The 18370-nt window shown below is 43.8% G+C and overlaps 1 protein-coding gene across 1 annotated transcript in view; it reads right to left on the bottom strand.

The window, feature by feature from the left end:
• Positions 1-5442: 5442 nt before the first annotated feature.
• Positions 5443-18370, bottom strand: part of hspg2 (heparan sulfate proteoglycan 2) — a gene marked incomplete at its 5' end in the record, with an annotated part of 91034 nt that continues 78106 nt past the window's right edge. The window contains 21 exons of the mRNA XM_080533187.1: positions 5443-5741; positions 6035-6138; positions 6394-6477; positions 6883-6953; positions 7490-7537; positions 8129-8207; positions 8631-8706; positions 9724-9780; positions 10805-10927; positions 11264-11435; positions 12358-12602; positions 13013-13231; positions 13475-13573; positions 13885-13993; positions 14302-14411; positions 14604-14706; positions 15125-15269; positions 15622-15706; positions 17298-17432; positions 17676-17823; positions 18042-18154. Coding sequence (XP_080389313.1) covers positions 5569-5741; positions 6035-6138; positions 6394-6477; positions 6883-6953; positions 7490-7537; positions 8129-8207; positions 8631-8706; positions 9724-9780; positions 10805-10927; positions 11264-11435; positions 12358-12602; positions 13013-13231; positions 13475-13573; positions 13885-13993; positions 14302-14411; positions 14604-14706; positions 15125-15269; positions 15622-15706; positions 17298-17432; positions 17676-17823; positions 18042-18154 — 2498 coding nt within the window. The 3' untranslated portion in view covers positions 5443-5568. The remainder of the gene's footprint in view (positions 5742-6034; positions 6139-6393; positions 6478-6882; positions 6954-7489; positions 7538-8128; positions 8208-8630; positions 8707-9723; positions 9781-10804; positions 10928-11263; positions 11436-12357; positions 12603-13012; positions 13232-13474; positions 13574-13884; positions 13994-14301; positions 14412-14603; positions 14707-15124; positions 15270-15621; positions 15707-17297; positions 17433-17675; positions 17824-18041; positions 18155-18370) is intronic.

The following is an 18370-nucleotide window of genomic DNA, read 5'->3' on the forward strand; positions in this document are numbered from 1 at the left end:
TAGAGACTACTTAAGTGATACATAGTATAATTAATTAAAAATGTCTTTATGTGTTTGATGATGTGCTGACAATCAATTTTTGTTTTATGTTTACTCTGTACCTACCCCTTTATGTGTGTATTGTTTAACCCTGTATTATTGCATTAATTCGTTATTGTGGCATTATTATAATTATTATTTTATTTTTTAATAATAAAAAAGTATAATCACAAAAAGACAATGGGTTGCCCTAAATAGTCACCTAACCTACAAACTGAAGTACCTCTTTTATAAAGAGCTTAAAGTATCAGTATCTCTGTTACCGGGTGTGTGTGCTGAATAGGATGAGAAATGGACACTCATCAGGAGAAGAACACGCTTATTATCTCGTAATGTGGGGCGACAGGATTTACACATAATACCCTGAGCTAAGACACAGATGATCAATAGAAAGAGAAAGAAATGGGAGATTATAAAATACAGTCATTGTCTTTCTGCAGTGTGTGGGTAACCTAATGTACATGAGGATTATCATACGTAGGTGGAGTAAGAACGATGGAATATTATATAATATGCTGTATTAATAGAGATTCAATTCTAGATATACAATACTGCTCGGTGTCTCAGAGAACATCCTGTGTAAACTGGAAATATCCAAGAATATAGTGAATGTAGTTTTCAAATAATAGAGTTTACATCCAGCTACAAGGATGAGGACCATTGGATCTAATGGAATCCCTCTCCACCAAACTCTACCCTGAGGACAGTCCTGTAAAGCCTATTAATAGGAATATGTATTGGTCACTCTTGGAAGGTCACACATATTGGAGTCTAGGAAGCTCACCTGTTGGGCGTAACCATCCCTGGCAATTTGCTGCACAAAACAATGGGGATCGTTTAAGGCCTCTGGGTCTGCTATTACTGTAAAGGCCAGTCAGGGTATGACAAAGATAGGGTCTAAAGTAACCAGAATGAGTTTAGAATAACTGGCAGCACAGACGAGTTGTTATTGTACACAACAACAACAGTCTTATAGTATCTCTACCTGAGACATACTAAAGGTTAGATTTCACCCAAGGGACATGAACTATCACCACTAAGTACAATCAATGTAGTGCATGGAGCTTAATACATGTACATGATACTGTATTATTATTCCCACCCTATATTCCCGCAAGGTCCCTAAGGTCAGCTGAGACTAATCAGCTAATAATTCCAAGAGTAAAAACAAAACACGGTGCAGCAGCTTTCAGTCACGCTGCTGCATGCTCCTGGAACAAACTCCCTGAAGAAATCAAACAGGCCCAAACCCTTAAAATATTTAAATCTAAGCTAAAAACCTTCATGTTTTGCACCAGTTATGATTAAACACAAACAATTCTATCAATGTCTTTTTTCCATTAACTATTGTCTTTTGAAATGTTTTATCTATGTACTTCTTATATTTGCTTTTATTCATTGTAATTTTAATTTTCTTATGCTCCTCTCGCTGTATTTTTAAATAATGTATGTAAAGCACTTTGAATTGCCCCTGTTGTATGAAATGTGCTATACAAATAAACTTGCCTTGCCTATTATGACATCATAATTAATTTAGCTGCTAGTTAAACCAGGTCACTGGGACACTGAGTTGCTTGACCTGGTTGACTCCCGAGTTTCTAGGGCCATCTTGTGGGACTGGAGTGGTGATTTATGCAGTTGTGAACCTTTATACAGTACATGGCTGGCAAACTCTTCTCACTCTCATGACTACAGTAGCAGTGAAAAGGCAAGGGAGTGATGAATGCCAGTACATCTAATCTGGTTGCATATCCGTTGCCAGTGGAAGTGATTGTTAGGTAGAGTAATTCAGTATGCTGGGTAAACTGTCAACAATGTGATTGGCATACAGTAGCTTATTGAAGATAAACAATACAGTCTGGATCCCATTGGTGGCTTGTCCCATGTGTAATCACATCAGTTAGCATGAGAAGTTAATACAGGATGCTATTCATTTCACTAACTGTAACTTACTGTAAAGAACTGGGCTGTGTCCCTGACAAAAGTACTTGTTACTGTAAATAAGCAGTAAACGAATAGCCCCAATAGTTCAACTTATCTTATGTCTCCAAAATATATTTGTATATGTTACTCCTCTCTTTGAGGCATCTTCTCTGTCTTATGTCTTATGCCTATTTCCATTTCCAGGAAACGTATTAGGGGAGATGAGACCCTGACTCGGAATGGAATATCTTCATCATCCAGATGAGCAGAGCAGTAGGAAACAGAACATCACAGTGACTAATTATGTACACATCTGGCCATGCTTCTCAAACCTGTGACTTAGCATAAATAGTAAGAAAAGAGTTTAAGGATATTCATTTCAGAAACCTGATTTGGGTGTAACTGACATTGGACCTTGACGTTGTCAAAAGGCCTGGTAATAGAGAAATCATCCTGCCACTTTCTAAAGACCCTCCAGGGAGACCTAAAGCTGGCCAACAAAAACACATGATGAGGAGACAATGAGGCGATTAAGATCGTATCATCACTGGGAATGTCATCAGAGTCGATAATAACCGCCAACACCACTTTCCAAAGGGGAATGGGAAAAGAACACGACTCGCGAGATTATAAAATAGCACATGAATTTTGTTTTAATTAAGAAACACTGAGGGAGGGGGAGAGTCCTTCCAACACTGGAAATGGTACAGTCAAGAACAAGAGCAGTTCATCCAATGGACAATATTTCATGTATAACACTTCCATTAATGTAACTAGAATTATGTGACACTCCTTACGTTTTGTCTATAATCCGGAAAAAAATTAAACAGACAATATTAACAAATTTCAAAAAGGTGAAATAATATATCCATCATTTAGGAGTGCCCATTGTTACTTTACACACAGTCAATACATTTGCCATACTCAATATGTTATGATCAAGAGTACATCATCCAAAAGGGACTGTTTGCTTATCTGTGTTCATGTTTGCTCCAATTTAAACAGCTACTCACTGTGGCTATCAGATTAGCGTCTCCTCCTGTCATACTGTATTATACACAATGTTCCCTTTCCATATGGATAAAGGTTCAGTATATCAGCCAGAGTGTGTGATAGCTGAGCCTAGGACTATTGTTTCTTTCAACTTGCAGATTTCCCAAACCAGTTTCAAACCACTTTCCCAAACCAGTTTCAAACCACTTTCCGTGAGGATGTTCCAGTCAGTTACCACAGGTGTTCCACAGACACTCCACTGAGATTGTACATGGGCTGGGGGGGGTCATGGAAACTCCAATGGGGCATAGCTGATGCTCTTGGAGGAACAGTATTAAAAATCAAACATGAAGGGAAAGACACAGGGGATGTGGGAGGCAATACACAATAACCAGAGGGAAAAAAATGGCAAGCTTTTCTGATTGCTCTACAACAGCAGAATCAAGCCTGAAACAACAGCGATGAAGAAATAAAAAAAATAAAAAGGAAAAACAAAAATAAATAAAAATGAAGCAACTTTAAGTGAAATGATAGTGCTCATTTTTAGAATATTAATAAACATTTCTTAAGCTTACAAAAAAAGTGAAAGGTTTGTGAACCCCAAAGTGAACTTGCCATGATGTTTTTTTTGTGGTCAACCGTCACGGGCGAGCATGCTAGTGGGAGGAAGGCAACGGCAGGTCACAGCACCCTCCAGACAAGAGGCTTTAGACTGTATACTCACACTACTGACGTCTACTCAGTCTCTGTCTGCTGAGTCTACTGCTTGTCACCAATGCATCTACCCCTAGGTACTGTATAACAGCCTACCATGTAGCCTTCAGAGAGCCCTGTCCTGTGTGACTGTTTCTAAGGCTATCTATCGACCGAACCTGAAACTGAGGAACGTCTTGAGGCAGTTCTGCGTTGACCCTCCTGAGGATTCGGATGATGACACACTCAGTATACACACACACTCACTCACACAAACACACGCATATGCACACACTCACACACGCATACACACTCACATTTCTGTCATAAATTGTGAAAAGGGGGTGGGGTTTTGAAGGGCTACACATACACACTGAACCTAATGAACCTGATGACTTCTAATAACTTGAACATCAGGCACACACATGCACACGCACGCATACACACACACACACACACACACACACACACACACACACACACACACACACACACACAAACACACAAACACACCCACACACACACACACACACACACACACACACACACACTCAACTAATAATGTTACCTGACTGGCAGATAGTTAGCATGATTGTAACTTTTGTAAATTACTCATAATAAAAAACATTAAAACAAAAATATCCATCCATTCTTTACCCCTCCTTTACGTCTTTTGAGATCTACTCAATCAAATCAGACTGGAGGCAACTGTGTCATACAAACTGATGGCAGGTGATTTCATCACCTCATATCATACATACCAACCGAAAATCTCATGCATATCTGGAGAAGACAAGACATGCTAAAACAACAGTGTGTGTTTTACAGTGACAATGTTTGCTTTTCTTTACATCTATATATCTAAAAAAAGACTCACAACATTTCTACTACATCAATAAAAGGGAACAGACAAACACCCATGAGTCAATGAGCTGTATCTTTGTGTCTAACGTTAGCACCAAGTAAAAAAAGAAAAAAAAAAGAAAAAAAGAAAAGAAAACATACACAAAAGAGGTCACCATGCTCAGAAAACAAGACAATTGATTTCAGATGAGAACTCGATTTGGCAGAGTATATAAAGCACCAGTACTGTATTACTAATAGTTTTTAGTTTTTTAAAATTCTTCGTCTTAAAATCCTGTCTTCACCTGAGTTGTGTATTGATGCTGTTAGTGCCGTGACCAGGTGACCTATCCCAACAGAGTGACCGTGACCAGGTGACCTATCCCAACAGAGTGACCGTGACCAGGTGACCTATCCCAACAGAGTGACAATATGAGAGCAATGCTCGCCCCTCAGGTTCCCCTACAGAAGTGAAGAAAGAAGACCTACAGGTCTTCAGGTATTAAACACAGCTAGGCCCAAAAAGCCCTGGACACACACAGTATTAGAACCCAGAATCAACTCTAGGAAAAATAGAAGAGCAGTTATGGTTAGTTCGCATGTTTTTTTCCCCCACAAATATATAATATATATTTATATGTATATAAATAAAAATTCAGTGCTGTAAAAACATCTCCAACTCCATAGGATCTGACCCATCGTAGAAGGCCTATAGCGTTTTACTTCTCTTCTCATGGCTAATAGCTACTGCTGGGAGCATGTAAACTGTACTGGATCTCCTGTGTTAATAGTCCTTCATCGAGACAACACTGAGGAAGTGAAGACGTGTTAATATCATTTCATTTTTTCTCTCTTTTTTGGTTTAATGCACACAGAGCAAGGTATCCTTTTGTGTTTGTGTATTTCTTTTTTTGGTAGCAGCAAAGCACCAAGTTTTATGTGTCAGACTGTACTGTACTGTATGTGTGTGTATGTGTATGTGTGTGTGTGTGTGTAAGTCTCTCTGTGTGTATGTGTGTCAGTGTGTGTGAGTGATTGTATCTCCTCTCCATAGTCTCTGGGCTGGTAGGTTGTCATCTATGAGGCGCATGGCTCCACGCTGGTGCCGTCTTTAAAGTGACGCAGCAGGTCAACAGGCTGGGCTGACTGGATTCCCGGTCTGCTGTTCATCAAGGACAGGTTCTTCACACAGCCTGTGATTCCTGAAGAGAACTTCCCTCCCGTCAGAGTAGACATGTCTGGGGCTCCCCCTATGAGAGACACACACACACGCACACATGCATGCACACACACACGCACGCGGGCGCACACGTGCACGCACGCACGCACGCACACACACACACACACACACACACACACACACACACACACACACACACACACACACACACAGAAGTGACATCAGAGCTTGTCCTTAGAGCAGACACAATCTTTACTCCTTCCTGATGCATTTTTATCAGCACTTTTCAGATTGATATTGATATATTGATCAGATAGATATTGGGCATTTCTCCTTAAGTCCCTGACCAGAGAGGACGCTCACCCAGAAGTATGTCTCCTTTGGTGTTCACCATGACGCTTTTGCCTTGTGATTGTCCTTTTCGGATGCTTCCTCCATCTATCTGGATATATCCCGTTTTACCAGTCCTGACCCAATAGAAAAGCAGAGGAAACTTTCTTATTCAAATATTCACAAGACTTTGTCCCAACATAAAGTCTGTCCCAGCATAAAGTAAATGTCCCCACATTCATTGAGGAAACAAAATCACTACCAAACAATGTCATTATATTCAAAATCTATCAGTGACATCTACGTGTTTTTCCCCTGGAGATATTCTACAGCAGGGAGTACAGTCAGTGATGAATTAATTCATAATTAAGGGGTCTTGTACTGTACTTTACCTGACTGCTGTGACCTTGTGCCACTTGCCGTCGTTGATGGGCTCTCTGGACAAGATCTGTGCCTCCCCGCTGCCCAGCTGGTAGCTGTGAACACGGGCACACACATCATCAGTACGACTAGGGGAAATGACCGAACTGTGTTACAACTAGGACTGGCAGAGCGTAAGACTACACTAGGATGTAATGTAACCTCAATACAACTAACATGTCTATATGCACCTACTGTATGCTTCGTATCAGCTCTGGTCCAAACACTGATCACTACATACACATCAGCGGAGGCTGGTTGAGGTAGAAATCGGAAGACGTGTTTGATACCATTTCTAATTTCTTTCCATACATTACAATGAGCCCAGCCCGTCGTCCAATTTTCTACCTCCACCGGCCTCCATTGTTACACATCTCTTGAGTGTTGACACAGTGATTCAGACAAAGCAGGAGTAAACATAGTTTCACCACACAGGGATATTAACAGCCATGAAGATTCACCTGAAGGCCAAGTGTCCGTTTTGCAGACCAAGGCTTATAAAGTCCTTGCCCCTTCCATTCTCTCCCAGTTCCTGGAAATGAAGTTGTTTAGAGGACAAGGGGCAGTTATAAAGGCAGTGCTTCGGCCCTTTTGTTGAGACGTCATACATCTTACTGGATATTGGCCATACAGTACTGCCCTCTTAACCCAAACCCAATTAATAACAGACTGTCAATCAACACTGTTCCGTTCAGTACAAGTGCCGAAATAACTATTCAGTTTATCAGCTCCATATGTTTTGATTGATTTGACCTGAATAACATTGAATATATTTGATTTATTCAGACATCAAATGTGTCAGTGGTAGTGGTAGTAGAGCACAAACCAGTTTCCATGCAATTAAACAACAAGCAGTGAAGCGGCCATCGCCACGGTGCATATCCTATAAGATGCAGGCCTCAGTTACATTCTCCAAATTCTTGTACATTTCAAAACATGGGAACCTAGTTACGGGAATAGACATTATTGTAAACCGAGGCTCGTCAGAGCGTCTTACAATACATCCCTTAACAAAGCACATCTTTTGAAATGTACCGTAAGCGCAGGTGTTTTGGGTGGAGTGGATACCTTCTTACTAGCACGCAGCCTGCGACTAGGGCTTACACCATTGGGCTCCTGAGGAAGATGGGAGGGTGAGTTTTAGTTGGTAAAGCACAAACAGGCAACATGCAGAGGTGAATTCATTACCATGCCGTCCATTCCTTAAACGTGTGTGTGTGTGTGTGTGTGTGTGTGTGTGTGTTTGTGTGTGGATCTCATTCCAGTGGTAGTGAGTAGTAAGGTATAACAGGCAATTGAATAGGTGAGAGGGCTGAATGCAGTTGAATGGTATTACATAGAGTAGGTCAGTCAGTGAATATTACAGTACAGCCGAGTTACGATGCAGTGAATGTGTGATTGCGGTCGTGGTAGATACACCCAAACTATACTGTGCTGACTCAGATATTTTTGCCTTCTTTAACATTGTCTTTCCCAGCGGTGTTTCAGCAGCTAGGGTGGATGCATTACCAGGCCAGCCCAGTAAAGCTCGACAGGTAAAATAGTGGTGTGAATTAGGGTGTGGTGAGTCTGGTTAGGGATGCTGCTGGGGCCAGACCCAGACCCAGAACCAGACCCAGACCCAGACCCAGACCCAGACCCAGACTCAGGACCAGGACCAGACCCAGACTCAGGACCAGGACTAGGACCAGGACCAGGAGAACCTACCACTCCATGCCACAGGATTAGACCATTGGTGGACTCTGTGTTGATCTCCAGCTCGATGGTTTCTGGAGAGTCGGAGGCGCTGGAAAAAACAGTAACATATAACTTATATAACTGTTATACTGTAGCGCACACCACAGACACACACACACACACATACACACACACACACACACACACCACAGACACACATGCACGCACGCACACAGTAGGGGAGACAGATGAAGATCAAAGAGGTTTTTGGGCAGTTTTATGACATGGAGAAGGTGAAGGGGGGGAGGACGACATCTGTGCTTGAAAGAAAAGAGGATTACAGACACAAAGTAACAAAACACATTCATAGTGCTACAGATCTTGGTACACACACACACACACACACACACACACACACACACACACACACACACACACACACACACATGACACAGGCCAGCACAGACCAGGTCAAACAAGAGAAGTAGAGAAAGTAAAAATGTCACAGGTGCTTGGGAAAACACCAGCTCACCTTCTGGGGAAGACTGACCGGGGAAGAGAAAGGTATCCGTTGTCATGGAAATAAGCTGCATACTGACTTGGGGCATCTGAAAAAAAAAAAAGTAAAGCGTTGACAATTGACACTAGGAGTGATCCACAGTGTTATAGCTCCCACCAGTGGCAGCAGGGTGAATAGAACCTTGGTCCAACTGCCTCAGTTAGAACGTTTTAGTAGAGACAAAAACATGTAAAGAGGAGAAATCTATATGAGCATATTGAAATAGGTATCATTGCATAACACTGCCAGTACACTGACCTCCACAGGTACACATATTGTATGAAACTATTTCTAAGTAACACATACAACAATAGCTGATTCCAGATCTGTTTCAACAAAGACTCAAGGCAACATTCCCCATTCATATCATGTAATTCCTCACACCCACACTAGCTCTGTTTGAACCCCATTGGGACAGACATCACACAGACATCACAACGGACACATGCGTAGATATCCCATACTCTATATCGCCAAAGGAATTTTAACTCAACTCAAACAGTTATCACAACATAATACTTTCAAGAAAAATAAATTTTAGTTAGGTTAGTAAACTGAGGACTCCTCTTCTCAGTGTGCGACAATGCATTTTACATTCTGTTTCCAACGAAAGCAGTAGAGGCGGAAAAAAAAAAAAAAAAAGAGTTGTTTGTTTCTTTGTTTTTGGACAGGCAGTTTTGAAGACAAGAGACAAGAGTTCGCGTTGCAGTAAGTGGTTATGTCACAGACTCGACGGGACGATTCAAGAGACGAAAAAAAGGGGAATTCTACATTTCATATTCATCTGCCAAAACTATATTTCAACAACACAAAAAAGTGTCCAAGCAGTAATAGTTCATCTGCATTCTACACAGTACCTTTAACCTTTAACATAGAATTCCCCCTCTCCACATTCCACTGAATAAGAGACCCAGCCACCGGTTGAGTACAGACATGTTTTTGTATTTTTTCTCTGTGTGTTAGGCTGGCAGCAGTTCTGCGTTCGGACGGGCCCCCGGGGGTCAGACGGGCCCCCTGACAGACAGTTAGTCACGGTCGTGTCAGGCATACTGAAGGGATACTGTACCATTCACCCCGCTACCCTCCAAATTCCACAGGGCGTCGACGTAGCTGGAGACCTGGCCTGTGTGTGTGGGATATAGCCATGAGGAGAGTGCAGGGGTGAGACACACACTTCATCATGTCGGCCTGACTGGGATGTGTGACCCAGCATAGAGAGAGAGAGAGACATAGAGAGAGAGAGACAGAGAGAGATACACAGAAAGAGAGATATAGAGAGAAAGGGAGAGAGAGAGAGAGGGAGAGAGAGAAAGACAGACAGACAGAGAGAAAGGGAGAGAGAGAGAGAGGGAGAGAGAGGGAGAGAGAGGGGGAGAGGGAGAGAGAGAGCGAGAGAGAGAGAAAGGGGGAGAGAGAGAGAGAGGGAGGGAGAGAGAGGGGGAGAGGGAGAGAGAGAGAGAGGGGGAGGGAGAGAGAGAGAGAGAGAGAGGGAGGGAGAGAGAGGGGGAGAGAGAGAGAGGGAGGGAGAGAGAGGGGGAGAGGGAGAGAGAGAGCGAGAGAGAGAGAGAGAGAAATCCCTGCTGGATCTCATAGACTAGCAGTGTGATGTTACACAGAGGGCCCCTCTGTCAGAGCGTGGAGGGGCATATCTCTTCTGGTCTGGGTGAGGCCTAGCTAATGCAATGCTCCATGGGCCAGGCGGTACTGTCTACTGGTGATGTATATACAGATCTCTATCAACAGGATACAAGCGTCTTCAGAATCTAACATAATGTCTTGTGCTCCTGCTGTGAATCCCAAGGGGGAGCAATTCCTGGACTAATGTATGGCTAACAAAGATACAGTCATATTTGCAACTTATATTTTTCATATTGTGCATTAGGACAATATACTACATTATATATAAGACTTAAGATACTACATTGAGTTGCACCAGTGCTGTTCTAGTGGATTGTTTTCCATTTGTTCTGCGGTCATTCCTCATTCTCTATCACAAACGTATGGCTCTTGTTTGACTTGTGATGCATAGATTGATTGAACTGTTTCAGCCTACTGTAGGTAGTGGACCGATAATATGTTACTACTGTAGGTAGAGGAAGGGTAATATGTTACTACTGTAGGTAGGGGAAGGGTAAAACGTTACTCACGTGTGTCACATTTGAGGCCGCTGTAGCCTGGAGCACACGCACACACGCCGGCCTGGCAGGTGCCACCATTCTGGCACTGATCGTTGCTCTGGCAACCGTTCTTCACCACCTCACAGTGGTCACCTGGAAGGTCACAAATACAGTAGGCAGGGGTCAGAGGTCATTATAGAGACACTATGTGGCATTACAATTCACAGTACACACAAAAATAGTCTTCATCTCAAACCATTTACTAGCCCAACTAAAATGACAAGCAATGCTTTGCATTAGGGTTGATGTAGCATTCTTTCTTGATTTGTTTAATAATATTTTGAATCCATCACCAACAGGTGTCTCTACATCTACAAGATTAATCCCCTATCGAATTAGTCAAGGGCTCTCTATGCAAACCTATTCTGCATGACGGAGCCGCCTGATTTTGCCCAGTCACCATGGTGCGGTGCAGGGGGGTTTACTTACCCTCGAAGCCGTCCTGGCAGAGACACTGGTACTCATACTCAGCGCTGGTCATACAGCTGCCCCCGTGCAGGCAGGGCCGACGGTCACACGGACTGTTGTCGAAACACTGGCTGATGGCCTTGCTGGCTGTGAAGCTGTAGGACAGGTCCACCTTCTTACCGTTGATGGACACCTGCACAGGAGACAACACTGATGGGTGAAGGTCCCGTAAAGTCAAGCGATCGCATTTTCTTTTGGGGGGGAGGGGTTTCTCCGGAGTCTACAACACTGTGGTTTTGTTTAACGTTTTGGATATTTCGTGAGCTTAGAATTCTAAGGTTCTATCTCCGTTTAGGGTAGTTCAGAGATATTGAGCGTCAAAGTTTTTACATTCCATTATGTTTTGTGAGATGGAACCTTTGTATTTTATGAATTACTAACTCAGAAATGTCAACATTTAAAAAAATAACACCACACAGGCATTAATAAACACCTAATGGATCAGATTATGTAAAAAACTCAATTTTGACAAAAATGGAGATAGAACCTTATAATTCTAACGTCACAATTTGTTGTGATAGCGTGAAAAAAAGCATGGTGGTTAAGAGTTTTTCCTGACCACTTGATGTGACCATGAAAGACTATAGGCCCTGGTTACAGCTAAGAGGTTCTATATAGCTTCCTTAAACCCCCACTACATCAAAATATACACCCTCAATATGATACATGATTCACTGTGGAATTTCAAATATATTGACCCGGAAACCATCCTTGTTGTAATCAAGTAGTACTAATAAAAGGCTTCAAGCTAAGATGACCAATATCCTTGTGTTCAATATTCAATATCAATTGAGAAGAAACCAGATTAATCCACTACACTTTCATTCATAGGCGTCAGAATGACCAGTTCTATAAGCAGTCGTACTTCTACAGGAAATGATGGTATACTGGATACCCTCCTCAAACCCACACTACATCACAGTGTACACCCTCCTCTATTGTCAACATCCATATGTCACATATTCACTGTGGAATTGTTCATATTCTTTCAAAACGTCTAGCCTCAGTCATGTACAGTGGAGAATCTGGATTCATGTTTTCATGTCGCTCCCCACCTCTCCTATGCAGCCGTCGAACAGAACGCTGACGTTGGCAGGCTTGGGCAGGATGTCCTTGCTGGGGACGCCCCCCAGGTACATAGGTGTGACGAGGTTAAGGCCCATGGCCTTCCCTGGAGACGACCGCTTGACCTCCCGCTGATGGTCCACCGTCAGAGTGCCGTTCTGATCCAGACGCTCCGCCTCCACGCGGTGCCACTGGCCCAGGGTGACGGGCTCAGGGCTACGCAGCACTGCCTGGCCTGGACACCAATATCACAACACAGAGAGGTCAACATACATACTGACGCTACAGCTAATGGATAGGCTATAACGTAACGCTGGGTCACAGTGTTCTAAAGGATGTTAAGGATCGATTTACATTGCCATTTTTAACCATTTAGCAGACGCTTTTATTCAAAGCAACTTACAATTAGAGATTACAGGGACAGTCTCCCTGGAGTAATCTAAGGCTAACTGTGCCTTACTCATAGTCACACTAGTGGTGGTGTTCCCTGCATTATTTATCCAACTATTCACATTTTAAAAAATTCACGAAGCATTGAAATCATTTTATAACAGAATGCCACGTCGGTCATATGACATCATTATCGAATACGTAAACATAATGGTTAAATAAAGCAGGTTGGGTAACGTAGCATGGTGGTCTAACCTGTCCCCAGCTCGTAGCGGAACTCCACATGTCCGTCCACCATGGAGACAGCCACAAAGTCCTCCACCTTCATCTTCTTCCCCCCGCTGAAGAACATGAGTCCGTCCAGGTCCAGGGGCTTGAACTCCAGCTCGATGCGCAGGTCGTTGTGGATCTTGGTCAGAGGCGGGTACTCGATGTACGACTCGCCGGAGAACTGTGGAGTCGTCACCAATTCGCCTAGGAGGAGACGGATTAAAACAACGAGGTGTTGAGAAATCAACCCGAAACAAATGTATGGTCTTCCCTGAGATCTGGTAAACTCCAGGCCCCTGGTATGGTGTCACTGGCCAAAGAGAGAACGAGGGACAGAGGAGGAGGAGGAGGAGGAGGAGGAGGATGAGGAGGAGGAGGAGGATGAGGAGGAGGATGAGGAGGAGGATGAGGAGGAGGAGGAGGAGGAGGAGGAGCTACGAGTCTTACCATGCATGCATTTGTTTCCAGACTTGCCCAGGTGGCAGCGGCAGTCGTAGCCCAGGCCAGAGGGCCGGGTGATGCAGGTGGCGTCTGGCCCACAGGCGTCTGTGCAAGTTAGGGTCAGAAACATTTGAGATATGAAAACCAGAAATCGGCAACCCTGATATAAGACACTACCGTTATCAACAATAATGTCTGTGTTAAGGAGGGATGGGTCCTGTGGGGAGGGGGGATCTGAGTGTATGTATATGATTGTGTGTTTATGTGTTTTAGTTTTCTTGTATTTGTGCTAGAAAAGGTGATTCATAAAACTTTGATCACACAAAAAAATATAAAAGTCTGTTTTGACTGTCTGTCTGTCTCTGTCTGTCTGTCTGTCTGTCTGTCTGTCTGTCTGCCTGCCAGTGTTACTGTACCGTTGTGGCAGTGCAGGGAGGACTGGTGCTGGCAGTTGCTGCCCGTGTATCCGTTGGGGCAGCTGCACTTGTACAGGCTGGCATCAGAGTCCTGGCATATCCCTGAGTTCTGCAACAGGACAGGACACACTCTCTCAGTACACTGGAATACACTACTGTCATACAGCTCAATGATTATGTCACACCTTATCACTCACCCACCAATGCACTCAGAAAATGGGAAATAAGGGCCTGGATTTGTCTTTTCTCATAATCTGATAAGGAAAAGTTCCAGGCCCTAATTGACAGACTACAGTACACTAGGTTTAACTGGTCAGGTCACATGGTCAGGAAAAACACTCTGAGCCCTTTGTTGTGTCCTATTGTCATTCTGTGAATGCAGTAGTGGGGTGACCAATGATGGGGGGGTCACCTGACCTGACAGGGGCTGTCTTTGCAGGTGGGGCAGTTGGAGACGCCCGTAGAGCTGCGGTCCAGGTCCTTGAAGATAACCTCATCGCCCTGGATGATCAGCTGACGGATGCAGCCTGCACAGGACAACATCCAATCAGTATGTTAAACATGGACCAGTGTCAGAAAAGTTCTGCTTATTCAGCCAAATCATTGGTGATTATTATTTATTTTATTTTATTTTTTAAATCCATTGAACGTAGACACGCACAACAGGAGTCTTACTGTGAAGATGAACCAACACATGAATGAGTTGAGTGATCTCTTACCAACAAAGCCAGTCTTGAGGCCAGCAGTTTTGGCCAGCTGGGTGTAGTTGGGGTAACCTCCCACGTGAAGATCCTCATTCAGATCCAGACCCTGGAACTTGCCCTGCGGCACGAGACAGGAAAGAGTGTTCACGGATTCATACCCTCTATTACACTGCTTGATGGTCCTATCTTATCCCATATATCGGGCACTACCTTTGGCCAGAGAAGTAATTATAGGGAGGAAGGTGTCATATTTACAGTGCATACAGTATAGGCCTGGAATAACAACAACTCATAGTAAAGTATTTGTCATTATTTGATTTCAGCGAATCACACAACTGCTAGGCGTAGCTCTGTGTTGTGCAGTAGGAGACAATTGGTTGGTCGATTAGCCCATGTATTGTCAACGAAGGCCAAGTTTGATGCGTTGATTCCCCAGACCTTCAGAGCATTTGGGTGGAAGTGAGATTATTTGTGAGTCCACCGTTGTTAAACAGTCTCTGCATGTCCAACAGGTGGTGGAACAGTGAGCGGCCTACCTGTGAGCTGCCGTTGATGGGAGGCTCTCCATCCACGATGATGGAGCCCTGGGTCCCGTTGCGGTACAGCTCCACCGTGTGGAACTCTCCCAGTTTGATGTTGGTGGGGTAGCGAATGGTGGCCATGCCAGAGCCAACATCAAACCTGTGGGGAGAGAATAGCTCCGGTTGGTCTTCGTCATAATCATCATCGTCATCATCATCGTCATCGTCATCGATATCATTGTACAGCATCATCGTCATCATCATCATCATCATCATCATCATCATCAATACCACGAATATGAACATCATCATCATCATTCTTGTCATCATTGCCGTCATCATCATCATCAATATCATGTACACCATCATCAACACCATCATCATCATCATCATCATCATCATCATCATCATCATCATCATCATCATCATCAGTACTATCAAGCTCAACATCATCTGCTAAATTCGTGACAGTGCAGATTAGCATTAATGAATGAAAGCACATTAGTGCTCACCTGAACTCTGGCCTGCCTCCCACCAGTCCAAGAGAGATGAAGTCAGCTCCTGTGGTCCTCTTCTGCCCATTATAGATGATCGTACCTGGCGACGCAGTGAAGCTAGTTAGCATAGAACACACACACACACACACACACACACACACACACACACGGACAGATATCACGCACACACACACACACACAAAACGCACACACACACACACACACACACACACACACACACAAATACACACACACACAGACACACACACACCCCTGGAACAATCGAAGCAGCAGTCAAAGTGTGAAAGCTGCATGGCAAAGCTGCATGCTATAGGTATGGAGTTTAGTCAGAGCCAGGCTAGAACTGCTGCCCTGGTCACTGCGCATCGCACCTCAAAGACACATGCTTCCTGAGCCACAGCTGCACCATCACATGGTCAAGGGCAGGCCAGTCTGAAACCATGCCTCCTCATATCTCAGTATACACCCCTGGGGAGGCTGGTGGAGGTAGAAGTCTCAGGGATCAAAGCCGCCCATCCTCCCATTTCTGCCTCCACCAGCAGCCCCTGATACCACACCTGCAGTATCCCTAACATCTACAGCAGTACATCCAGCCGTTCTGAAAGTGAGCGATCAAGTCAGAGAGAGAGGTTGCTTAAGTGTAGCACCGTCACTGCATTGTGAACATCATCCCCATGAATGGATGGTGTTGATGTTATCTTATGGAAGATTTAGTGTCACACATGTAAGCACCCCTATCTCACTGGTAGCACTGTGTCACAGCTTCAGAACGACGAATGTATATAGCCAAATCATGTACAATCACCATAACAAATGCATCATATGTGACAGCAGCTGGTGAAAGCGGGAACAAGTCGGCAACCGATTTAATGTTCTGACTTTTATTCCGAAAAATGTACTAGCGAGTGTCATTATTATTATTTTTTTACATTTCAGAATAAAAGTCTGAACATGTGTATCTGGAAGCAGCAGTGCAATCTTGTACAGTGTAGTACAAGCTGTACGTACAAGTATAAGCTGATGCAGTCGGATGAGAAATAATGGAAAAACAGAATATTCTGGTTCATTCCGTGCATCGGCCTCATACAGAACTATTATCATGGGGCTGTAATGCATTGACAAGCAGTTTGTTCTTCCAACACAGCCATCATCATTCTCCACATAGACACCTATGTGTCCGATAGGCACCTAGTCTACTCTACATGAAGATGCATTATGGGTACAGTAGTACAATATCATTGGTGGCTTTTCTGGGGGGGGAAGGAGGGGATCCAAAAAAAGGAACACCTGCATCAGTCTTGAGTATGAGACATCACTCAAGCACTGGGACTCACCAGCGTACAGTATGAGACCTTCCCACCGCATGGGTGAAAGAGGGAGTGTGTGGGGGGGCAGAAGGAGAAGAGGGGGGTGAAATCAAACATGGGAACAGAATGAAAAACAAGACAAAACCAAGGAGAGAGTAAAACGACACAACAAAAAAGTGACATCATGACAGAATACAGTTGTCTCAGCGAAAGGTAAGACATGAACGAGACTAAGTCTATCATCATCATCATCATCATCATCATTATCATCATCATCATCATCATCATCATCATCATCAAATGATAGAGGTGAATCCACGGACGTAGGAATTCAACAGAGAAGGCAACGATGGCGTTTAATACATGTCAATAAGTCCTCACCATCAACGTTGTCTGGTCTGAAGGTGATCTTGATGCTGAAGGCCTTGTAGGCGTTCTTGATGGTGGGCAAGGTGAGGTAGGACAGGGGCTCCTGGGTAAAGTAGGGCATCACTCTCTCTGAAGAAGGGAGACAGGGTCAGACACAGTTTCATATTTCACTTCTTTTTCCATTTGTCTTTCCTTCCGTTTAAGCGTCTTTGCGTCCTAGAAAAGCGCTGTATAAATTGTATTTAGTATTATCATTATGTATTATCATTATTATACTGTAATTTTTTTCTAGGTTTTGGCTGTATGGGCATTTATATTTGTCAAATACATTCAATCCATCAATCAATCATCAATTATTTAGATCCGACTGACCATGGACTTTGAGTGTGGTGAAGGCCTCCACCTTGCCCTGCTTGTTGGAGGCAGTGCACACGTATGTCCCAGAATCCTCATGGGTCACACCAGGGACCGTCAGGATGTTGACCACCTGGACACACTTAGGAGGGAGCTCCCCTTCCAGCTAGGGAGAGACGGACAAACACAACAATTTACAGTTAGACACATTCCAACACTTACATTCAAAATGAGCTCTTTTGAATTGCTCTGGTTATATCATAAACAAAAACCTGAATAATAAGAGTACGGTAATAACTTTATTTATACCTTATGGCTTATGAAGCAATTTTTTTAAAGCATGCCACACAGCATAACATATCACATAGAGGGCGTGTTGGTTACCTTGGACCATTGGATCTGTGGCACGGGGTATCCTGAAGCGACGCAGGGCAGGACAGCATCAGATCCTACCGTCACCTCCTTGGTCTCTGGCAGAGAAGCAATCTGGGGTAGGGCTTCACAAACACATCACTATGACGTTAGAGTGGACCAGAGGAATTGGGATTTTGGCTACAACGGACTAAATACTACTGCTAGTGCCTTTTAATACAGAAAAGGGTGTGAGTATGAGTGTGTGTGTGCGTGTGCGTGTGCGTGTGCGTGTGCGTGTGTGTGTGTGTGTGTGTGTGTGAGTGCATGCTTGCATACGTGTGTGCTCGCGTGTGTGTAGA

Source organism: Nansenia antarctica, assembly GCF_963989245.1.
Source record: "Nansenia antarctica genome assembly, chromosome: 6".
Classification (NCBI taxonomy): Eukaryota; Metazoa; Chordata; class Actinopteri; order Argentiniformes; family Microstomatidae; genus Nansenia; species Nansenia antarctica.